Source organism: Amphiura filiformis, chromosome 10 (genome assembly GCF_039555335.1).
Source record: "Amphiura filiformis chromosome 10, Afil_fr2py, whole genome shotgun sequence".
Lineage (NCBI taxonomy): Eukaryota > Metazoa > Echinodermata > Ophiuroidea > Amphilepidida > Amphiuridae > Amphiura > Amphiura filiformis.
In genome coordinates, this window is record NC_092637.1 from 46,172,939 (window position 1) to 46,199,419 (window position 26,481).

At 36.8% G+C, this 26,481-nt stretch overlaps 1 protein-coding gene across 4 annotated transcripts in view; it reads left to right on the forward strand.

Moving 5' to 3' along the window:
* Nucleotides 1–26,481, forward strand: part of LOC140162943 (uncharacterized) — a 32,951-nt gene that overhangs the window by 161 nt on the left and 6,309 nt on the right. The window contains exons 2-11 of one of the 4 annotated variants that reach the window (XM_072186261.1): nt 159–272; nt 4,059–4,169; nt 7,759–7,887; nt 8,395–8,517; nt 11,390–11,434; nt 13,407–13,529; nt 14,637–14,750; nt 23,903–24,008; nt 24,506–24,619; nt 26,264–26,346. In XM_072186261.1, the coding sequence (XP_072042362.1) occupies nt 159–272; nt 4,059–4,169; nt 7,759–7,887; nt 8,395–8,517; nt 11,390–11,434; nt 13,407–13,529; nt 14,637–14,750; nt 23,903–23,961 (818 nt within the window). In that variant the 3' untranslated portion in view covers nt 23,962–24,008; nt 24,506–24,619; nt 26,264–26,346. Of the gene's footprint in view, nt 1–158; nt 273–4,058; nt 4,170–7,758; nt 7,888–8,394; nt 8,518–11,389; nt 11,435–13,406; nt 13,530–14,636; nt 14,751–23,902; nt 24,009–24,505; nt 24,620–25,863; nt 25,982–26,063; nt 26,145–26,263; nt 26,347–26,481 lie in introns of those variants that run through there. The other 3 variants (XM_072186262.1, XM_072186260.1, XM_072186263.1) reach the window with 3 other exon arrangements.

The window sequence follows — 26,481 nt, forward strand, 5'->3', positions numbered from 1 at the left end:
GCTACCCCGCCAGCACTATCTAGTGCTATTTATGCCTTGGTTAGCCTTAACATAAAAAATAAAAATAAAGGCAAATAGGAATAAGGAAACAAGACTAGAAAGGAAGAAGAAAGCATGCCATTTTGTAACAATGTTCATTTTCCTTTTCTCTCATCTAGCAACGTGTGGCATCTATGGCTACCGGTGTGGAAATGGTGACTGTATACCGTATATTGATGTATGTAATACACAGAATGATTGCGGTGATAACAGTGATGAAACTGTATGTACTTGTAAGTTGATTTGAACACCCACATGCACACACCCATACACCCCCACATACTAGACTGCTGCCCTCATTCGTCAACCTTCTGGATTGACGACTGAGAAAACTACACACAACCCTATATAAGTGTTATAACAACTGTAGACATTGACCCACCCTGTTGAATATTTACTATCCAACTGTAAAGTTTTAAATTGTTAACTTCACTATTCTGGGAATAAAGTTTTAATAATTAAATTAATAGATAATAATAATAATAATAAAATGACACTTATTAAGCGCCTTATCAAACAGGTCAAAGCGCTGTACAAGAAATGACTTAATGATACTATCTTAATCGAAAATCTTACTCTACCATCTTACGTTACAATCATAAAACACTCATACAGTGAAGCAAAATATACATTATTAAAAACATAACGAGAAAACCAGGAAACTACGCATAAGGCGGAGAACTCAGTATTTTGGAAATAGGTGAAATTTGAGAGATTTCTTGTATGGTGTTACATTGATTTGAATATGAGCAGGAAGATGGTTCCAGAGACGCGAGCAGCTGCATGGAAAGCTTTGTCACCAGCAGCCCGGCTGGTACGAGGGATGTTGAGAAGATGTGCGTCGTCACCTGATCTTAAATTAGATCTGCGCGGGATGTACTGAATAAGGAGGTCGGCCAAGTAAGCTGGAAGATGTTCGTTAAAGCTTTTGAAAGCGAATAGCATGAGTTTGAATATAATCCGGGCATTAACTGGTAACCAGTGGAGCTCTCTGAGGAGTGGCGCGGATGGTTCCCTTCTGTTGGATCTGAAGACAATTCTTGCCGCCCTGTTCTGTAATGTTTGCAACTTCTTCATGTCTTTTGCTGAGATGCCATAGAGTGATGAGTTAGCATAATCCAAGCGTGACAAAATCAGTGACCGGACGAGGTGATGGCAACTATCAACTGTGATAAAGCGACGTATTCTGTAAATGTTCCGGAGGTGAAAATTGACTGTTTTGATGGTGCATTTTACATGATCAGTCATCGACATTGTGCTGTCGAATACAACACCAAGATTTTTTATTGTCGACGAGGGCAAGATAACACTGTTCCCGATGGTGATAGAAATGTCTTTGATAAATATGCTGTTGTGAGTTGACGATGCAATAAAGAATTCAGTTTTTTCATGATTGAGTTTCAGCTTGTTTCTGGTCATCCAGTCACTGATTTCGTCGAGGCAAGATGATATCCTCGTAACTGCCCTCTCCGCGTCTCCTTCAAGCTTAGGATCGAATGACAAGTACACCTGGACGTCGTCCGCATACATATGATAATTGATGTCATGTTTCGGAGAATGTTACCAATTTCACAAGTGTACATTGTAAAGAAGAGTGGCCCAACAACTGAGCCTTGTGGGATCCCAAAACGAAGAGCTTGATTTGTAGATCCTGTGTCCCCTACACAGACACGAAACGATCGATTCTGAAGGTAAGAACTGATTAAATCGAGAGCAGCGCCGTGAATGCCAAAGGTGATACTGAAAACGATTCAACAGGATGAGATGGTCGACCGTATCAAACGCGGCGGACAGATCCAGTAACACGACCGCAACGGCTCTGTTTTCATCAATGGCTCTCAAAAGATCAGTTCTTACTTTCAGAAGTGCCGTTTCAGTACTGTGTAGTTCCCTATATGCAGACTGCATACGTTCTTGAAGATCATGGTGCTTAAGATGGTCTTTTATCTGGGCGCACATAATTTTTTCCATGATCTTGGACACATAGCTGATATTAGAGATGGGACGGTAGTTTTTCAGAATTTGTTTGTCCAGGGTGGGTTTCTTTAAAATAGGAGTCACTACCGCCTCGCGTAGTTTTGTTGGGAAAACGCCACTGCTGAAGGACTTGTTGATAATGTCAGTCAGTGGTTTAGCAAGCACATCAACAGTTTCCTTAAACAATAATATAGGCATGGTATCCAGAATACAGGATTTGTTTGCAATTGACATAATAATTTTAGACACATCTTCTGCTGTAACACAGTGAAAAACTGGAGGAAAAGCACGACTCGCTGGACAACGTTCAATGTCATGGTCATTTTGATCAGAAACAGCTATTTCATCAAGGTTTTGACGAATCTTAACAACCTTGTCATTGAAGAACGTTGCAAAAGAGCAGCACATCTCTGTAACAGAACTACAATCAGGGTATTGTTTATCACTGTTGTTCAGCAACTTGTTCAAAGTTTGATACATATTCTTATTATTTGAACCATCAAGTTTTTCTTTATAATAATCTTCTTTGGCACGATTGATTAGTCTATTTGTAAATTTTGTTTGTTCAACATAAGTATCAAGATCGTCCTTACTTTTACTCTTTAACCATTTCCTTTCATACCTTCTTCAGATAACTGAATAAGTCCACTACCTGCCTATATTAGGCTCTTAAAATCCACACTACCCCGGTGGAAGATTTTGGAAATCATCTCTGTTTTTCATATGTAATTGGTCAGGGTTAATCATTTTGAAACTCATACTCCCCCTGTATTATGGCTTAACCTATATCTGCCACAACTGGAGTGAGTATTTCAAATGGAAGTTACCCAATTGTCTATTCTATTCAAAATTGATACTCCCTCTGTGGCAGATTTTAGCTGAATCTTCCACAGGGGTAGTGTGGATTTTAAATGGAATAGTCCATTCCATGATATGATAGACGATACTGAAAACAATGTTACTTATTCGCTAAATGCGATTCGCTTAAAAGTCAATAACATTTTTTCATACTTGCTGCAGCTGTTTCCCTAAACATAAACACATCAACAAAAATAAGTCCCCCTCCCAATATTTCATCATAGCATTGTAAGGTTTTGTTTTGTACCAATAAAACTAACTTTGAAATAATTATATGACTGTTTACTAAATGTTGTGTGAAAATGAAAGATGTCCATGACTTCAGGGCTGAATGAGCCCATATTGAAGACAAAAACTGCCCTTTTCAAAAGTCACAAAGTAGGCCTATGCTTGTCACAAAAGTTGATTGATGGCTTGTCACTATAAATGCAAAACCCATGTGGACTGTGGTTGAGTGCAGTTTAAAATCCGCACCAAGTGAACATTCTTGACCATTCAGCCATGCAAATCCCCATCTTGATGAAGCTCAGCACAGTGAGTGGTAAGATGGTCAGTCTCATTCCTTGTCCCAATACACCTTGCAGTTAACAAGCATAGGCCTACTTTGTGACTTTTGGAACGGGCAGTTTTTGTCTTCAATTTAGGTTCATTCAGCCTTGAAGTCATGGACATCTTTTATTTTCACACAACACTTAGTAAACAGTCATATAATTATTTCTCAGTTAGTTTTATTGGTACAACGTTTTATTCTATGATGTTATGACATATTTTTGAGAGGGGGACTTATTTCTTTTGATGTGTTTATATTAAGTACACTTAAAAGCAACATTCACAATATGAGATGATGCCTTGCCGCAGCAGCTCTGGGCTTGGTGTTTTGCTGTTTACAAGATAAAGGCCTATCCTTAGGCCTATTTTCACTAGGACAAAGAGAAAAGTTGGATTAATTAACCCAACCAATGCCAAAATGGAGAAACATTCTTGAAAAACTGTTGAGATCTGGAAAATCTACCAGTTCACCCTTGCTGAAAAGCAAATGTGAAGTGACTATACCATGCATCCTAACGATACGCATGAATAACGAGACAATCAATGTAACAATCGCTTGACAATGTCTTTGTTCACCAGCTAATAGCATCGTAAGAAAAAAACATGATCTTTTACATTGTTTTGTTATATTACAGGTGAAGAAGGAACATTTATGTGTGACAATGGCATCTGCATAGACCCATCATACCAGTGTGATGGCATCATCAATTGTTATGATGGCAGCGATGAAGATGAAAGGTGTCCAGGTAAATAAAGCCTACTTGTTACACTACACATCATTCAGCAGACAATTGAATATCTGAGTGGAAGAAGGGCCCAACTCCATCAAAACTGTTTTTGAGATATCAAGAAAAAACTTAATATTTGGAGACGTTTTATAGACCGAACGTTTTCATCTTCAGAGGACCTTTAATACATGAACATACAATATTACATACATTCGAAATTATATACGATGTTTCCATGGCAACGGTACAGGTCTTAATTTGAGCTGGAGTTGGGCCCTTCTTCCACTAATATCACTGAATATACTGCAAGTGCCAGTTCCGTAAGCAGACGTGTTATTAGTAGCTACAGAAATTTGGAAATTTTCAATTAATTGCACAAGTAGAGGCATGTAATATGTTAGCAAGAATGTTTATTGTAATGAAAAGCAGGTTTCATGGATGAACAAAATTCCTCTTTGACCCAATATTTGTGGAAGGAGGGCCCAACTCCATGGAGTTGGGAATTTCTTCCATGAAAACCATGATTAAGTGTACGTGGATATTAACAGGCCTTGTCTTTTGAGGCGAGTGAGAGTGTTCACTTGCCATCACTCGCCTAAAATGAAGCTGAGAAGAGCTTTTTATCACTCGCCTACATTTGGTGTAATACAAGTGATTAAAATCACTCGCCTACAGCTCACCTGACAAGTTTTGAGGAGAGTGTTTTGTCATTCGCCACCAATTTTCAAAAGACAAGGCCTGTATTAAATGATATCTGGTTCTCCTCTGTGCTGTTCATTCTATATGAAATTCATACTCCCCCTGTGGAAGCTATATCCAAAATCTTCTATAGCAAAAAATTAATTGCACAAGTAGAGGCATGTAATATGTTAGCAAGAATGTTTATTGTAATGAAAAGCAGGTTTCATGGATGAACAAAATTCCTCTTTGACCCAATATTTGTGGAAGGAGGGCCCAACTCCATGGAGTTGGGAATTTCTTCCATGAAAACCATGATTAAGTATGCGTGGATATTAACAGGCCTTGTCTTTTGAGGCGAGTGAGAGTGTTCACTTGCCATCACTGCCTAAAATGAAGCTGAGAAGAGCTTTTTATCACTCGCCTACATTTGGTGTAATACAAGTGATTAAAATCACACGCCTACAGCTCACCTGACAAGTTTTGAGGAGAGTGTTTTGTCATTCGCCACCAATTTTCAAAAGACAAGGCCTGTATTAAATGATATCTGGTTCTCCTCTGTGCTGTTCATTCTATATGAAATTCATACTCCCCCTGTGGAAGCTATATCCAAAATCTTCTATAGGGTTTGTGTGGATTTTAAATGGAATAGCCCAATAGTGATTTTTCAGTTGTGAGAGACATTTCATACACCCTGTGAGAAAGATTCAACCTAAATTTTCCACAGAGGGAGGGTGAGTTTCAAATAGAGTTGGTTTATATGTTAATTCTATTTGAAATTCATTCACCCCTGTGGCAGATATTTCCAAAATCTTCCACAGAGGGAGTGTGATTTTTAAAGGGAATAACCCATGGTAGCCAAAAGCAGCAACAATTAACAGATTACCTTCATGAAGCATACCCATATATTAAGCCTAGTTAGCCATGATCACAAAATTTGCAAGAAGGTTTTTTCACACGGAAATTATTTTGTTTAAAAAGGTGATTATTTAACTTCAAAAATGAGGGGTCAACCATGTCTGTAGCTCAAATATCAGCAAAGTTATGGGCAAATGTCTGTTTTTAAAATTCTACACTTTTCTGCGGCCATCATTGACAATGCCCTATAATGACGTACAAAAAAGCAAGTAATGCATCATTTTTCACCACGGCGATCCGTTTTACACAAAGGCGATTTTATTTTATGAAATCTAACTATCACTGCATGACGTGACTTCTGTATCAAGGATAAAGTACCAGCACTTTTTAGACTATGTCTCCAAGTTTCTGGTGTCTAAATTTCAAAATTTTGTATTTTCCTATGGGGATTACACAGTTAAGCCATTTACTGTGGTCGCAACTTTTTGAGCTTTTTGAGTTGAACGTCGCCCTCTATAATAAGCAATGTGGACATACCTAGCCTAGTAGCGAGACATGGATTACACAGCTTATAGAATAAAATAAACTAATGAGTTATGTATGGGATCCACCATGGATCTCCTGCATCCCTCCGCAAGACCTCAGGTAGTGGGCGGCTGGGCGCAGAGTATCCACTGTCGGAAGTTCTGCTCTTTGAAGAAAATTTGTGGCGGATGATTTCTGCGTTCGGGTGCAGGGAATCCACTGTTGGAATCTCTTCTTGGAAGCAAAATCTTTTTTTATTATATGCAGTAGTGGATCATTGCCACGCTCAAGAGCAGAGGATCCACAGTCGTAGTTTCTGCACCTGAGTGTTAAACCCCTTCTTTATGATGTAGTGATGGATCATTGCTGCGCTCAAGTGCAGATCCACTGTCGAAGTTTGTGTGCCCGGAAGCAAAATAATCTCCGCAGTGGATTCTTTGGACCCAAGTGAAGCAATGATCCACCGCAATATATAATAAGAAAAGATATTATTTTGATTACAAGAGCAGAAATTCTGCAGTGGATAATCTGCACCGAACAGAGCAATGATCCACTGCTATATATATGTATAATAAGAAAAAATAATATTGTGCTTCTGAGCGCAGCAACTCTGACAGTGGATTCCCTGCACCCAAGTGAAGCAATGATCCGCTGCTATATATAATATAAGATATTGTGCTTCCGAGCGCAGAAACTCTGACAGTATAGATTCTCTGCGCCAGAGCACAGAATTGAATACCAGAGTGGAAGAAGGGCCCAACTCCAATTTTTTACAAAAATGAGTTAGACCCAGCATTTTATTGCCAGCAGACTGTTCTTCCTTATGTGTGAAAGTTGAGCCAAAATCCACTCTCTAAATAGTCTTCCACTTACACTTAATCATGGTTTTCATGGAAGAAAGGCCCAACTCCATGGAGTTGGGCCCTTCTTCCACAAATATTAACTTAAAGAGGAATTTTGTTCATCCATGAAATCTGCTTTTCACTACAATAAACTTTCTTGCTAACATATTACATGCTTCTACTTGTACAATTAATGGATAATTACCAAATTTCTGTAGCTGTTTACAACACATCTGCTTACGGAACTGGCATTGCAGTATATTAGTGGAAGAAGGGCCCAGCTCCAGCTCGTATTAAGACCTGTACCGTTGCCATGGACACATTATATATAATTTCAAATGCATGTAATACTGTATGTTCAGGTATTAAAGGTCCCATGAAGATGAAAACAATCTGTCTATAAAACTTTTCCAAATATTAAGTTTTTTCTTAATATCTCAAAAACAGTTTTAATGGAGTTGGGCCCCACTCAGGTATTCAATTGTTCTACCACTACATGGCAAAGATATGGGAAGAATATTTTGCTTCCCGAGCTTCCACTACCAGTACCAGAGTTGCAGCTAGAGGAGATCCACTTGTGGATCACATACAAATACATGGTCTACTTCCTCAATGAAGTCTGGCCAATAGACTAATTTTGTGTATGCCTATGAAGGCTAGAACAGATTTCTTGTTATTGATAAAGTTCTTCCTTTCTTTCACAGAACCATCTCAGTGTTCTGCAGTCGGTGAGATTCCATGTCTTCATAGTGGTTGTATAGCACTTAAAGCCTTATGCAATGGTGTGGCAGACTGCCCGACAGGATTTGATGAGTTTCCTGATTTTTGTGCACGTAAGTGTTGGTGTGTGTTGATGTGGGGGAGGGTATGTGTGGTGTAGCCTGTAACAGGGTATTGAGAGACTATGCTTCTGGATTTGATGAGATTCCTGATTTATGTGCACATGTAAGTGTTTGAGTGTATTGATGTGGGGGTGTGGTGTATCCTGCCATATTGCAACAGTGTGGGTGATTGCCCGTAATGGATTTGGTGAGATTTCTGATTTACGCGCACGTAATTGTTTGTGTGTGTGTGGGGTAGCGCTATATGTAACAGTGTGGGAGACTGCCCGTCTGAATTTGATGAGATTTCCGATTTATGTGATTTATGCAGATTTGTGGCTATTTCTCCATTTACGATCCTGCCCAAAAATGTCTCCTTTTGACATGACACGTCACATATAGTGTAGATCTGTACTGTGTGTTAATTGCTATATGGACCATTACAGTAATGGTTGTGGGACCTTCTGTATAGTGTTTAAATTATATACTGATTTTTTTTACTTGTATTTTTCAAACCAGCGTTTACCTGTGCATCTGGCAAGTTCCGCTGCGACTCCCTTGACTGCATAGAATGGCCAAAGTACTGCGATGGTAGCTACGACTGCTATGATGGCAGTGACGAGCCTGCTAATTGTACAACAGGTAATTTGATGCTGGCTGTGATGGGTTATTTGATCTATACTGATAAGGGTTCTGCATTGTGTATAAACACTGTAATTTTTTTAAAACATATGGGTCACAAATATTGGGCTATTCCATTTAAAATCCACACTACCCCTGTGGAAGATTTTGGAAATATCTTCCATGCACATTGGGAGTATGTTTTTCACATGTAATTGGTCAGGGTTAATCATTTTGAAACTCATATACCCCCTGTATTATGGCCTAGGCTTCCACACCTGGATTTCAAATGGAAGTTCCCCAATTGTCTATTTGATTCAAAACTCATACTCCCTCTGTGGAAGACTTTAGCTAAATCTTCCACAGGGGTAGTGTGGATTTTAAATGGAATAACCCATGGCTCTGAATGAAGTTAATTGAGAACAGCACAAAAAACCTTGTGAAAATATCTTGCTATAGACGAATCCAAGTAGCCAAGTCATGGTCAGGATTTGGTCGGACATCTTTGGCCGCTAGCACCAACCTGGTGCTTTGAGCATCCAATTGTGCAAATAAAAGCCGCCTAACACCTAGAGAAGATGCAAGGACGAGGAGGGTTAATAGAATAATAGCTAATAATATATATAATGGAGATAATTCCGCAGGTAATCCCGTCGCATCTATTCATACAAAGTCCTTTTGTTCGCAAGTACATCAATGCATAGATACCGCGTGTAGTTAATCCGATTATTATGTCACTTCAACAGCGAGTAGACCATGCTGTGTGTTTTGTCGAAGGGAACTGTATTGTGTTATTCTTTTGTCTGCCTGTGTTTTCATGGAAGGTGTAAACGGGTGATGGAATGCAGTTTAAAATTTCCGCCAAGGCCGAATCATTTCACATTTTGAGTGCATTGTAGCCAACGGCTACCCAACTAAAGGCTGCTAGTCAGGTGTAGGAATGCGTGAATTTGGATTCCTCTATATATTATCAAGGAAACTGTGATGTTGGGTTTGTAAAAGGAATTTTTGCATGCAGGATCTAGTCTGCCTCCAAGTTGGGGTTAAGATTAGGGCTAGGGGGCAGACTATATAAAGCCATAATGTGTGATTTGCTCCACTGCGACGCCCTCAATTTTTGTTGAATTTCTACTTTTTTGCATGATTGAAGTGCCCAATGGTGTACTAAAATCAGTGGCGTACCATGGCCGCCCCAACCGGGGGGCTGAAGAAAATTCAATTTTGCCGCCCCTTCCTCAAAAGCCCGAAAAGGTTGACCCAATTTTTTTCTCGGTCGTTTGAAAAAGTGAAGAGCAAAAAAAAAAGGGGGTTTCAGGCGCTAGCGCCCTAAAAGCAGCACATTTTGATGTATAGTACCTTTTTTTTCAAAATTTTTTATGCTTTATCAAATTTTTCCGCCCTTTTTTTATTTACTAATTTTTTTTGCCGCCCCTTCGTTTTTTGCCGCCCCTGTTTTTTATTTTTCTTCTTCTCCCTTCATTTTGTCCGCCCCCTGCTTTTACCCCGGGGGGCTGGCGCCCCTAAAGCCCCCCAAAATACGCACATGAAAATACCATGTGAAAGACTAACCCCGAAGTGTTTTAATTACAGGAAAATTTAAGGTTTTATAATAAGATCAACAATCGAGTGGTGGCTAAACAAATCATGAGCATGTGTTATTATTAGTGAATCATTGAATCAGTGACGTATTTACGGTGTGCATATCGTTATTCGTCTTACGTATGTTCATGATAATAATATGATTGGCAAGCTAATACACGCAATGTAGGCACTGGAAGGAATTAGCAATTTTCTTCATCCTTCACATATCCTTCAGCATAGGGATCTATTCTCTATGTAAATCACACATTATGCCTTAAACTATGTATTCCATATTCACCAGCGAAGTGTTACATGTAATCCGATATCACTATGCCAAGTGGATCACACTTTTGAGTTCTGCACCACGATCGAAATGATCGCAACACAAAGTCTATGACATGTACTACCAATTCCAAAAGGTGCATGATCCAGTTGCCAAGAAGTTAAGTAACCGGGGGGTTCTCAGTACAAATGACCATACGGGACATGCATAAATATGGGTAGCATTTTCAGCCTCTTGGTATATCAATGACCCCTTTTTCAAAGCCTATTTTGGTATATGAATGGGTCCTTTTTTCAAAATTTTCTCAATTTTTTTGGAAAATAGCCCAATTTTTCATTAATTTAGCAAAAATTTTCAAAATTTTCCCAAAATTTTGGGAAAATTTGTAAAAACTAGGACAATTTGGGTTAAATAAGTTGAAAATTTTGACTTTTGGTATATCAATGGGTCCAAATTTCTTGAAAAATTGGTATATTTATGGGTCCACTTTCAAATTCTCATCGGCACGTCCCTACCAAAACCAAACTTGAGTACCCCCCCGGGTTACGTAACCACTTCGCTGGCAAATTAGGCTATAGGCTGTTCATTGAGGTACACCACTCAAGAACTGTGCTTTATTCCATGATGATGCACCATTCTCAAAATATTCAGAGAGTGTAGAACAAGAGAGGTATACTACATTGCATTCAGACTTCGGCTTTCCCCAATATGGTACATTGAGAAGTGTGTAAATAAATCATGAATGTACTTCATCATTTGGAAGGGATGTTAAGCAGTGGTCCTGTGTACAGAGAGCCATACCTGTACATGTATCTCAGTCAGTTTTGAAATGAGTAGGGTGGTGAGCAGTCCCCCGGACTGTTCCAATGCATACCAGTGTTCAAATGGACCTCAGCGGAAATCAAACTTTATGAGAGAGGCTTTCTGGGGTTATCCAGGTTTGTCAAACTCAAACAAATCAAATGATAGAAGTGCTCCCATATCTTATATCAGCTTTATTTGTTTGTTTATTTGTTTATTTCTATGTAGGAACTGTCCCAACAATGGAGCCACCAGGCCCACAACCTACAACAAGTAAGTTATATGAAATAAAAATGCATTCATTGTTTTATATTTAAAAAAAACATTAATGGAATCAAAGGACATCGACTTGGGCACTACTGCATTGTCACTGGCTTTTGTGGCCACCACAAAGCCGTGGCAACTATGTGGCCGTGTTGAATTCTATGCCTAATTAACACTAGTACTGTCTGGTTCTTTTTTTATTCCTGGATATGTTGGCTATTTTCAACTGATTGTTGATTATTGTTTACTCTGTTTGAGGTGAGATTGCTGTTGGAATATATCGCAAATGTTGTGCATTTTTGTGACCTGGGGCTGCCTTTTAAGTTGGAGACTGCTGTTATGCTTTGTTATTGATTCGTTATTCCAAAGGTTCATTACTCCAAATTTACAACAAGGCTTGTTATTCTGAAAAATACTCTGCAGGCTTATTATTCTGAAGGGTCATAATGACCCTTCGTAATAACAAACCTTGTAAATTTGGAGTAATGACCCTTCGGAATAACAGTCTTCGGAATAGCAATCTGTTCCCGGTTTGGCCAAGCCTAGTGGCCACCACCAGAGTCAGTGGCAGAATTATCCAGTGCTGTAATTTCCAAACTTTGATTAAAGTTAATTTTTGATTTCTTCCATGGTTGGAGCTGTGCGAATCGCATACACAAGTGTAAACACACAAGCGATAAACAATCACGCTGATTGGCCGATTAACAGTCGTGGGAACAAGACAGTTTATCCATTGGTCATATGCGCGTATAAGGGGGAGGAGACCTCACCACTTCTACGCGATCGATGATCACCAGCGCGTTTCCCAACCACGGAAGAAATAAAAAATTTACTTTTAATAGTATAAGGTCAAGTATTACCTAAAGCCATGATTTTTCCGTGTTTAAATTTAAATTTAAATTCCGTGTTACAAATTGGATTTTCCGTTTTACATTATAAAGCACTGAAAAGTAGTACTGTAAAAAAAAAAAATGTAAAAAAAAGGTGGATCCTTTAGCCAGATCGACAGGCAATCATACATGTACATTGTACACACATACATATAATTTATATTTTAAGTTATTATAAAGATGCTGAGAGATAGTAAGCCCACTTTGTAAAATATAAGAATCACAATACACTGAGATGTGTGGAAGAAAGCAGGTATTATTAGAAATATTAAGGTATAATTTATCTTTTCGAGTCATTTTTAAAAAGTCGATTCAGCCACAGTGACTCGAGTCACAAGCCTCGAGTCATCGAGTCGAGTCATTAAATTTCGAGTCGAGTCGAGTCATCGATTCATCAACCCTCGAGTCGAGTCGAGTCGTCGAGTCACCTTGCCTCGAGTCGAGTCATCGAGTCACCAAAACTCGAGTCGAGTCGAGTCATTTCGAGTCGAGTCACTACAAGTCTGAAAAGTACCATACAATTAGCCTGTTTTTAAAAGTGTAATTTGTCTTATATAATTATATGTACCTTTTTACTGTAGTCTCCCCTCAACATCCCCATTAAAAGTAAGCATCATCAATTGTCTTTTGTGTACTTCTGATGGCTGTATCGGATAGAATCTTGCATCGTAGGATAGAATCTTGCATCGTAGGCCTAGAATGGATTGTTTATGGTTGATTACTGCTAAATTATCACTTTTCTTTGTTTTGTTTTTGCAAATCAACACAAAAGTTAGACATTTTACACAGATTTTCACTACTTTGTGGCATTTTCAAATTTCCGTGAGCAAACCCCGAATTCCGTGAATTTTTCCGTTTTTCCGTATCACAGAGAAATCATGGCTTTAGTATTACCCTTCTTGAGCAAAAAACAGACTTTAATAAATATTGAGGGTGTTTATTTGATGAAATCTGACACAGCTCCTTTAAGCGAATGTTTGTTTGTTTTCTCTAATTAGGTACTAATTGTCCATTGTTTTCCCTAATTGGGTACTAATTATCCATTGTTTAACCTAATTAGGTACTAATTGTCCATTGTTTTCCCTAATTAGGTACTAATTGTCCAGAGGTGTGGCAGCATGAATGTGACAATGGTGATTGTATTCTCTCACTCTATGTATGTGATAATGTGCCAGACTGCCAGGATGGATCAGAGGAATTAGAATGCCCACCGTGTAAGTTTATATGAATATACCGTAAAAACTCGATAGTTAGCATATGTGACCCGTTCTGACAAAACCAGGAACAATTCACATTTTTGACATTTCATAATTTGAATAAGCTGTAAAATGATACCAAATTTATATACATAGCATCAATACTTTTTAAGATTTGGATAATTTTGTAAATGATACCTTGATATTTTTGCCAAATTTCTTTTCTGTGTAATGGGCTAATTACTTTCCTGCCTTACACAGGATTGAATAGGGATTATCATAGTTCAATTGTTAATTATTGATTAAATAAACCTCGTTTTAATATGTACTTTGAAGGATTTAAAAATCCACTTACTCCCACAGTCAAATGTCATAAAATTAATTCCAAAATTTGATTTTTTTATGGGAATGTCATCTTTAAAGGTCTATAACTCAAAAACATGTCTGGCGACTTGTTTCGGGTTTTGTTGGAGCTGGTCACGTATGTGCTTACTATCGAGCGCTTTTAAAACATGTAAACACGAATAGCCCCATCCACAAAAGTGTAAAGGGTTTTGAGCAAATCATCGATACACATAGTTATATATACGAACAAGTAAACCTGCAAATGTGTGTCTCAACCCCATTAGCTCAGTTGGTAAAGCACCGGACTTTGGTACAATTTCAAGTTTTCAGAAGGGCTCTATAGTAAGCACATATGCTAACTATCAAGTTTTCACAGTATAAACTAATAATAATAGAAGTTTTTAAGAACTGAAATAATTGGTTAAGGTAGCTAACTGGGAAACTACACCTTTAGAGGAAAGTGCACTTGTTTGCAATGGATGCCAAGGAGGGTAAAATATATTCAAACAATGTTTTGCTGTTTTGAGTAATTTTTGTGTCATGCAATATACAATCAGAGACAATTATGATAGATAATTACATGATATAATCATCCGAGTAACCAATCAAAATAGAGCTTTTAAATCTGAACAATTTTAAACTGTACCGACTATTCTTACCAAGTTACCATATCACTGATTGGCTCAATACATGGCATAGCCTTCTCTGTAACCAATCAAAACAGTTCTTAGAGGCCAGTAATACCCATGGGTTAACACTTCATTTATTGTCTGTCTTCAGGTTCCCCTGATTATTATGTCTGTGAGACAGGACGCTGTTTCCCTGGACACTGGGAATGTGATGGATTTAACGATTGTGTGGGCGGAGAAGATGAATCTAACTGCACTGAATCATGTAAGTATTCTTTCCATGCTCCAGACATACAAGCATACACTCAATTCTGCTCATAAAGCTTTTTTGAATTTTAATATAAGTGCACAATAGAGGCCGTCAGCCTTTTCCGCAGGATCCGCCATCTTGTGGGTACTGCCATTCTGCATGTAATGCGTTAGACATTACGCCCCGATTACGCGGAAGTCGCAGCGCGTGATGCACCTCTTCATTCAGGCATCAATGCGGTGATCTTAGCAACAAGGCACTCCGTACCCACAAGATGGCGGCGTTGACGTCACGATGAGAGATGTCAATCAAAATTGTAATTCAACAACAGGAGTTTCATATTTATGCCTACTCCCCATTCCAGATAAATACAGCACTAATTTTTTGGGATTAAAAAAATATGATCAAGTTCTGCAAATAAAACATAGCTAAATCCTAATCCTTTAGATAGTCCTAACTGGCAATAAAAGTAAAATTTTAATATTTGGCCAATTTCTTGAATGTTTTCTGACAATCGAGTCACAAAAATCAAAGACTTGGAACAAGTCTAAGCATTCAAAATCTTGAGTAGATGCCGCAATTTTGCTCTAATTCCCACTTTTTTGTATTACTATAATTAAATAATGGGTTATAAAAATGAAACATGTCTTTTTAGTACAGGAGCAGCAACCTCAAAAAAAATGACTTCGTTCACCCTCCACTACATACAAGGTTTGACACCATAGGTAGTTAGTATGGACCCTCTAGATCACTGCTAGGTAGGTAGTGGACTCAAATTGTGGTATCACTTTTTTTTTACAGGTCAATTTATGTATGGACGTATAATCGCATAAAATCACAAAAAATAGGACAAAATTAAGGGGTAGGGGAGATATAAACTCCAAGAACTCAACTTTTACTCGTGATTTTGAATTCATTTTGGTATCAATATGTAGCTAAATGATTTTCCTAACTTTCTAGTATTCTTTTTAAACAACAACAGGTTTCATTTGAGCATATTTGGAAGTATATAGTCCATAAATGAGTGGTAATCTGATTTTTTAAACCATATGTGTAAAGTTTGACATTGGCCTCAAATCTCACAACTATACCACTTTATATTTTCAAAATTGATTCAGTTTCCATTTTTAATTTTTTAAATTTAAATTTTAATGTTTTATTTTGTTTTTAATGTTACGCATATCAAGGGAAACATTATTGTAACAGTTCCAATCATTCTAATATGTATGAGGTCGTTGGGGTGTCTGTGGGACGAGGTGTGTGTGGGGTGCTGGGTGTATATAGGGTATGTGTGGGGGTGAGGGGATGAATGTGTGTGTACATGAATATGTCACTACACTGCACCAACTTCCATTTACAAAATCCGTTAAGTTTCCATTGATGTAATATTTTGAATATTTATGTGTAGGATGTGAGTAACCACTGGGAAAAAGACAAAAATGTTTAAAAAAACCAAAAAACCCAACAAAAACTGATGTTGATTTCCCTCGTATATCAGCATAACATAGAAAACTATTAAGGGGTAGGGGAAAATAAATCATCAGAACTCAATATTTTACTCATGATATTGACTTCATCTTGGTATTAATTCTATTCAATTCAATTCAATATGTTTATCTAATTGATTGTTCTAACTTTTTAGTATTATTCTAAAGCAAAGCGACCATTAGTTGTCAGGTAGATACACAGAAACTGTGAGAAAAGGCACGTTTTCTATGTCTAACAGCGTAAATATGACAATATTAAGGGGTAGGGAAATATAAACTGCCATAACTCAACTTTTACTCATGAAAATGAATTCATCTTGGTATCAAAATGTATCTAAGTGATTGTTCTAACTTTCTAGTATCATTTTAAAGCAAAGCAACCATTAGTTGTCAGACAGATATACAGAAACTGTGAGGAAAATGTAACTTTTCTATGTCTTAACAGTGTGAAGATGACAATATTATGGGGTAGGGGAAATGTAAACTGTCATAACTCAACTTTTACTCATGAAATTGAATTCATCGTGGTATCAAAATATATCCAAGTTATTGGTCTAGCTTTCTAGTATTATTTTAAAGCAAAGCGACCATTATTTGTCAGGCAGATATACAGAAACTGTGAGGAAAAGGTAAATTTTCTATGTCTAACAGCGTAAAATGACAATATTAAGGGGTAGGGAAATATAAACTGCCACAACTCAACTTTTACTCATGAAAACGAATTCATCTTGGTATCAAAATGTATTTAAGTGATTGTTCTAACTTTCTAGTATTATTTCAAAGCAAAGCGATCATTAGTTGTCAGGTAGATGCACAGTAACTGTGAGGAAAACGTAAATACTCTATGTCTAACAGCTTAAATATGACAATATTAAGGGGTAGAGGACATATAAACTGCCATAACTCAACATTTACTCATGAGAATGAATTCTTCTTGGTATCAAAATGTATCTAATTGGTTGTTCTAACTTTCTAGTATTATTATAAAGCACAGCGACCATTATTTGTCAGGCAGATATACAGAAACAGTGAGGAAAAGGTAAATTTTCTATGTCTAACAGCGTAAAATGACAATATTAAGGGGTAGGGGAAATTTATAACTGCCATAACTCAACTTTTACTCATGAAAATGAATTCATCTTGGTATCAAAATGTATCTGATTGGCTGTTCTAACTTTCTATAAACAAAGCGATCATTAGTTGTCAGGTAGATACACAGAAACTGTCAGAAGGGACAGTTCACCAAACACTTGTAAGGGGAAGGGCCTGATGCAAAAAAATTTCATCGAAAAAATGTTTCGGGCCCCCCCCCCCTTTACAGACCTCAAAATTTTAGGGCTCCCTTTTTGACATGAAAATTTTTCCAGGAAAATTTTTGGTCATTTTTTGCAGGCCCCCCCCCTTAGGAGGGCCAACATTTTTCAGACCCCCCTTTTGCATCAGCCCCTTACAAGTGTTTGTGAATGGTCCCTAAATATGACAATATCAAGGGGTAGGGGAAATGTAAACTCCCATAACTCAACTTTTACTCGTGATAATGAATTCATCTAACGTTCTAGTATCATTAGTTGTTATGTAGATACAAAGGAAATGTGAGAAAAAACTTCCATGTGTAACAGTGTCAAATATGGTAATATTAAGGTTAGGGGAAATATTACCATAACTCAACTTTGGCTGCAATAACTGTGAAGGGGAACACGGGAATACAAATCGTTGCACCAAAATTTGAATGTAGTATACGATTGAGGTTTCTTACGTTAATTGGTGCAATTGGACCATTTTTAAAATTTGACCTTTATTTATGATATTTTTGATATATTCGATGTTATAACCCTGAACTAAGCTTCAGAGAACTATGACAATTGTCTTTTTAAAATTCTTAGCGATGAGAGGAACAATTTGAGATTACAACATTACAACATGATACATGTAGGATCATTTTTTAGTATCGGCCCCATTATGACCTTCAACCCCTCGTGGGAAACTTAATTGCTTTTAAAATAAGGCCAGAAAATGAGAACAATCAAATAGCTACATATTGATACCAAAATGGAATTCATTTTCGTCAGTGAAACTTGTGTTTTGGTGATTTGTATGTCCCTTACCCCTTAATATTGTCATATTTTACGCTGTTAGACATTGAATAGTAACATTTTCATACATTTTATGTCTATCTACCAGACAACTAATGACTTAATTGCTTTTAAAATAATACTAGAAAGTTAGAACTATCAAATAGCTACATATTGATACCAACATGAATTCATTTTCATCAGTAAAACTTGAGTTTTGGTGATTTGTATGTCCCCTACCCCTTAATATTGTCATATTTTACGCTGTTAGACATGGAAATTTTTCTCATATTGTATGTTTAACTACCTGACAACTAATGGTTTAATTGCTTTTAAAATAATGCCAGAAAATGAGAACAATCAAATAGCTACATGTATTGATACCAAAATGGAATTCATTTTCGTCAGTGAAACCTGTGTTTTGGTGATTTGTATGTCCCTTACCCTTAATATTGTCATATTTTACGCTGTTAGACATTGAATATAAACATTTTCATACATTTTATGTCTATCTACCAGACAACTAATGACTTAATTGCTTTTAAAATAATACTAGAAAGTTAGAACTATCAAATAGCTACATATTGATACCAAAATGAATTCATTTTCATCAGTAAAACTTGAGTTTTGGTGATTTGTATGTCCCCTACCCCTTAATATTGTCATATTTTACGCTGTTAGACATGGAATATCAACATTTTTCTCATATTGTATGTTTAACTACCTGACAACTAATGGTTTAATTGCTTTTAAAATAATGCCTGAAAATGAGAACAATCAAATAGCTACATATTGATACCAAAATGGAATTCATTTTCATCAGTAAAACTTGAGTTTGGGTGATTTGTATGTCCCCTTACCCCTTAATATTGTCATATTTTACGCTGTTAGACATTGCATATTAACATTTTCATACATTTTATGTCTATCTACCAGACAACTAATGACTTAATTGCTTTTAAAATAATACTAGAAAGTTAGAGCTATCAAATAGCTACATATTGATACCAAAATGAATTCATTTTCATCAGTAAAACTTGAGTTTTGGTGATTTGTATGTCCCCTACCTCTTAATATTGTCATATTTTACGCTGTTAGACATGGAATATCAACATTTTTCTCATATTGTATGTTTAACTACCTGACAACTAATGGTTTAATTGCTTTTAAAATAATGCCAGAAAATGAGAACAATCAAATATCTACATATTGATACCAAAATGGAATTCATTTTCGTCAGTGAAACCTGTGTTTTGGTGATTTGTATGTCCCCTTACCCCTTAATATTGTCATATTTTACGCTGTTAGACATTGAATATTAACATTTTCATATATTTTATGTCTATCTACCGGGCAACTAATGGCTTAATTGCTTTTAAAATAATACTAGAAAGTTAGAACTATCAAATAGCTACATATTGATACCAAAATGAATTCATTTTCATCAGTAAAACTTGAGTTTTGGTGATTTGAATATCCCTACACCTTAATATTGTCATATTTTACGGTACTACACATGAAAAATTGACATTTTTTAACATTTTATGTCTTTCCAGCTAACAATTAATTGTTATTTTGCTTTAAAAGATTACAACAACCAAATAGCTATATATTAATGCCAAAATGAATGAATTACAATGAATAAATGTCGAAGTTACGTTGGTTTGTACGTCCCTAACCTTTAATATTGTCAAATTTTACGCTGTTACACATTGGAAAATTAACATTTTTATCATCTTTTATGTCTATCTTATGGTTTTTCTGTTAAAAATAATACTGGAAAGTTAGAGCAATCAATTAGCTACATGTTGATACCAAAATGAATTCATAATTATGAGTAAAGGTTGAGTTATGGTGGTTTTATTTCCCCTACCCTTAATAATGCCATATTTGACATGGTTATACATAGAAAAGTAACCTTTTCTCACATTTTTATGGCTATCTACCTGACAATTAATGTTTGCTTTGCTTTAAAATAATACTAACACGTTTGAACAATCAATTAGCTACATATTAATTCCAAAATGAATTCATTATCATGAGTTGAAGTTGAGTTATGATGGTTTATATTTTCCCTACCCCTTAATATTGTTACACAAGCTGCTACGTGTGGAAAAGTAACTATTTTTTTACATTTTCAGTCTATTTTCCTGACAAACAGCGATTGATCTCACCCCACACATATAAATATTCAAAATATTACATGAATGGCAACTTACCAAACAAATTTTGTTAATAGAACTTATATAGTTCAGCCGAGTGACATATTAAGACATGTAAAACACCCCAACCCTGAACCCTATACACACCCCGCATTCCACCCCCACATATCCACCCCCACCTACCCCAAACCCACACAACACAAACCAACATGCAAGCAAACATGCACATACATAAATATTTGAACCAGAACATCAAAGTTTGCCTAGATATGCTTGATATTAAAAACAAAATTAAAAAATGGAAACTTAATTAATTTTGAAAATAGAAATTGGCACAATAGTAAAATTTGAAGCAAATGTCACAAAAACACCCACCCTACGCATTGTTGTGAAAAATCTGATTTTTCACTAGTGTATGGACTGGCCACTTCAAATCATGATCAAATGAAACCTAGGTTTGCTTTCAAATAATACTAGGCAGTTAGAACAATCAATTAGCTACATATTCATACCAAAAAAAAATCATTATTATGAGTGAAAGTTGAGTTCTTGGAGTTTATATTTCCCCTACCCCTTAATTTTGTCCTATTTTTGGTGAATTTATGCGATTATACGTCCATACATAAAATGACCTGTAAAAAAAAAGTGATACCACAATTTGAGTCCACTACCTACCTAGCAGTGATCTAGAGGGTCCATACTAACTACCTGTGGTGTCAAACCTTGTATGTAGTGGAGGGTGAACCAAGTCCTTATTTAGGCCCCTTGTGGGATCTTGCTCCTGGACTATTTCCAAAAACTAGAATGCATAAACTTAAATTAGTCTTAGTACAAGTCTTTGAGCTTGATTGTTACAGCATACGAAAAACAACCTAAAAAATGCATGTTTTTGGCCCTTATTTCCAAAAATTGGCCAAATATTGAAATTTTACTTTTTATTGCCAGTTAGGACTAACTAAGGGAACAGGCCAAAAGATCGATGACGTCCTATAAACGAAACTAGTTTCGTTTAGGGGGGAGGGGGTAAAAATACTCGATTATGTTTGTATAAAAAACATCGAAGAATATGTCATTATATTAAGTTTTTCACTTTTCCTCATCAATATGGTTTTTATTACAACAGAAATTGCAAAACAGTAATTCAAAAATATAAATATATTGCAATATTCAATATTTCCCCATGATTTGCATCAGTTGAATACATTGCGCAAACAAATAAGGGCGCATGATATTAATTAATATGTGACTGGACACTGCGAATGAGCCTTAAACTCGGCAAATTGTATTCTGAGTTACATTGTAAAATGTGCGTGAAGGTCGTATTCATAGTATCTGACAAGTTATCTCATTAAACACTGTTTAAACCAATCAATAATCCTATTATTGAAGAGGATAATAAGCTTCTACCTATTTCTATAGAATCCTTAAATAGTTCTTGTCTTTGTTTGCTAAATCCTGTTCAAGTGGTGGATAACAAAGCATTGTATTTTGTCTAGGTATGTATAACCAACAATTTTAATTTTAAAACAATGAGAGGACATTCCTGAACCTCGTTGACTTGGGGATGATTTGAAATGACCGACAATTATGACCGAAAAAAGTTTGTTGAAGGAACAGACTTCAACAAACCATAACCCCGCTTCTGGATATCGTTTGAAGTCAAATGATATACCATTTTAAAGCTTATGATATATATTTTCTAGACACGAAATAAAACAAAATTGACCGGGGCCGACTTTACGGCTGATTCGTGGTGTCCAGTCACATATATGCGACAGAGACTTCAGCTTGGTATCACTCAAAACTTTCGCGGCATGCGGCATGCACGTCGTACTCAGCTATCATGAAACCCCGTATCGCATACTTTAATTTGAACTTGCTAGGCAAGCGAAAACAATGACCCAGTTTTGGAAAGAGAAGGAACCGGAGTCAAATAATATACATACACATGATAGAGGCCTACGCCAATAATAATTACCAACTCGCTCGTACTCAGTTTAGTCGAACATTAAAGTGAAGTAGGTCCTACACACTCCGAATTACATGTGCTGAGATTGGGCGATGTTCTTGAAGGACTGATCAAACTATAGTTGATAATAGTTCTTCTGAAATATGGTGAGAATAATAATAATTGGTATGGGTTTTAACAAGATTTGATCAACTTTGAAATTTCACCCCTGCATAAGCATCCATTTGGATTAATCATTAATGCAAACTCGCGCTGTTTCACAAATTGATTTTCGGTGACTTTTGCTATGTTATTTAATATGCTTTTCTGATATGAATGGTGATAAATGAATTCTGTTGCAATTAGTGGTGGGTTATACCTCTTATTTTTCTTAATTTGACTATGCTACAAGTTAAGCGCCATTTTGTCTTTCTGAGGTGCATTTTATATTTGGTTATAATTATTTGTTCAATTTTCGTATTTATGTGTTCAACCTGTTTTTTCACTAAAGAAGGAACCAAGCTGTTATCTGTAGTGTAACAATAGCAAAATTAATATTTAATATTATAGCTACCTGAGATTAGCCTTGAACTGAAATTAATTTCAGATCATACATGTAATACATGTATAAGGCAAGAATGTATATTTTAATAAACAGATAAAGAAGGAACCAAACTCTAAGGCTTTAGTCTGTAGTGTAACAATAGTAGAGTTGATTTTTAATTTTATAGCTACATGAGATTAGCCTTGAGATATGCTCTGAACCACTAGACTTATAAATTAAGCTTGTTGTAGGTCCTGGAATAAACTATTGGGCTTCATATGTATTTTGAGAATGTGTAATAAAATCAGCGTATTTTTGTTGATATGCAGGCTCTATTTAATATTTACCCACCCAAAACAATACTAGGGATAACCATATGTCCAGTTTAATATACCCAGTTTATACCTTTAAATATGACCCAACATTTTCAACATTTCAGAATTACGTTTCTGGCAGGGAGGGAGGGGGTCGGCCGAGAAACGAAACTAGTTACGTTTATAGGACGTCATCGATCTTTTGGTTTGTTCCCTAAAGGATTAGGACTTCGCTATGTTTCATTTGGCAAAACAGGATAATATTTTTTTTATCCCAAAAAATTAGTGCTGTATTTTTCTGGAATGGGGAGTAGTATGCCTAGAGGTACTATATTAACAGCCGCTATATTGAAGGTTCGCTATTTTGAAAATAAAGTTGAGTACCAGTATGTCGAATATGAAATAAGATTTGCAGTTGAATCTAACCCTAACCATAACCCTAACACACTTCCATATTCAACATATGGCAATCACACCTTATTTCATATTCGGACATAAAAACCTTACTTTTGACACACCAAAGCATAGGGAAACCTTCAACATAGCTGGCAGGCACCATTATATTCTGGTAAGAATGAGTGAAATTGCAAGAAGCGCATGATTAATCAAATGATTATGTATTGCTTAATATGTATTCTAGGTGCTGCCAGTGAATTTGTATGCAATAACGGGAGTGCATCCCGGAGACTGGCCCTGTGATGGTTACCCAGATTGCGTTGGTGGCGAGGATGAAGATAATTGTAATTGTAAGGACGGCTGTTTTCTTTTCCTTTTTTCCCTTCTTTTTTTAACAGTCTGTGTGTGTGTGTGGGGGTCTAATTGATAGCCCCTCACTCTACTCCATCAAAACTGAGATTTTGGCAATAAGCACACATTTGAAATGCATAAACTAAAAACCTAAATTATCATTTGATTTGGGGCCTTTGCCGATGAATGCCAGGGGTACATTTGTGACTTCTATGAGGTACTAACCAAGTTGACAGATTTGTCATAGCGTTATGTAGGGTGCATAATGTATCAGACTGCCAGAATGGATTGGAGGAATTAGAATGCTCCTTTGGTCAATGTCTATGGCATTATTACAGCAGTAATTATTAGGTATATCTTTGGGTGACAATACTTTCAGGTACCGATAGCCACAATGGTGAATGAATGTATTGTGTCTCTCCATGTACACTGTATGTGATCATGTACCAGACTGCCAGGATGGAATTGGTTTTTAATTTGGGTGATATACTTGCAGGTACCGATAGCCAGTTTACATGCGACGATGGCCGCTGTATACCATCATCATGGGTGTGTGACCAAGAGTACGACTGTGGGGTTGGCGACTACAGTGATGAGGCTAATTGCCAATGTAAGTTACTTATTTAATGTCGCCTTAGGATTGAATTGTTTTAAAGTCCCATTCAGTTATCACAGCGCAAGTGTAAAAAAATTGAAATGGTTTAGTAACCAAAGTTTGTAGTATCTGATCCAGATAAATGCACTTACTGTGTACGTTTCAGCAACCACTGTTGCCTTTGTCAACACTTGATGAGGAGTGACTGCAATCTACTGACAACAAACGCTAGAGGGATTTCCAGCATGATTTTTTGGGTTGCCAGTTGGTTTACCTTCTGGGGCTTTTTTGATCCCTGTTGCAGGAACTCATCAAAAATGTGAGAAAGCTGGTACTGCCCCTCGTCTCTGTGTTCATAGTTGCATGTCCCCCTCTTTCTTATTTCCACAGCTTCTTTGATCCAGCGTTTGATTATTTTTACGATTGTCCGCATAAGCAAATCACTGAATGGGCCTTTAAGTGCAATAGTGTGTAAATGCAGGCATTTCAAAAACACCAAATTGTGGATGGAGAAAAATTACTTTGATACAGCATGTATTGGGCTATTCCATTTAAAATCCACACTACCCCTGTTTAAGATTTTGGAAATATCTACCACAGGGGGAGTATAATTTTCAAATGTAATTGGTCAATGTTAATAATTTTGAAACCCATACTCCCCTGTATTATGGCTTTACCTATATCTTGCACAACTGGAGTGAGTATTTCAAATGGACGTTAAATTTTAAATGGAATAGCCCATTGTGCCAGATGCCACCAACATAATTAGTTTTAATCTTACAAATATCCACTTCAGAATCCCTGAAATACTATTTATCAAGTTTCACTGAGGCCTGCAAAAATGTGTGAGGGCCAACAGAGATTTAAGGCCAAAGACCCAAATGGGTCATATTTCTAGCAACCGACTGTTTCTATCCTGCACTAAACGAAAATTTAGTGTATCTGATCCAGAAAATGCACTAATCGAAAATGTGAGGTAATTGATACTGACCTTCGTCTCTGTTCATGGTGGTGTCCCTCCTCTTTTTACTTTCTATAGCCTCCTTTATTGTCTCGCCTGAACTATGTTCAGGGCAAGAGTTGGTAATCATCTAGCATTTAAGTTGTTCTTGTTCCATGCCTCAGCCGAGTACAATATTGTCTTCTCGTCTTAATGTAGGTGCCAAGGGTGATGGTCAGTGTAGCACGGGTCAATGTTTGCCTCCAGATTGGGTCTGTGATGTCTGTTATCACTATATTATCTTCTTATTTTAATGTAGGTGCCGAGGGTGACGGTCAGTGTAGCACCGGTCAATGTTTGCCTCCAGATTGGGTCTGTGATGCCTTTTATCACTATATTATCTTCTTATTTTAATGTAGGTGCCGAGGGGGACGGTCAGTGTAGCACCGGTCAATGTTTGCCTCCAGATTGGGTCTGTGATGCCTTGTATCACTATATTATCTTCTTATTTTAATGTAGGTTCCGAGGGTGACGGTCAGTGTAGCACCGGTCAATGTTTGCCTCCAGATTGGGTATGTGATGCCTTGTATCACTATATTATCTTCTTATTTTAATGTAGGTGCCGAGGGTGACGGTCAGTGTAGCGCGGGTCAATGTTTGCCTCCAGATTGGGTCTGTGATGCCTTTTATCACTATATTATCTTCTTATTTTAATGTAGGTTCCGAGGGGGACGGTCAGTGTAGCACCGGTCAATGTTTGCCTCCAGATTGGGTCTGTGATGCCTTTTATCACTATATTATCTTCATATTTTAATGTAGGTTCCGAGGGGGACGGTCAGTGTAGCACCGGTCAATGTTTGCCTCCAGATTGGGTCTGTGATGCCTTTTATCACTATATTATCTTCTTATTTTAATGTAGGTGCCGAGGGGGACGGTC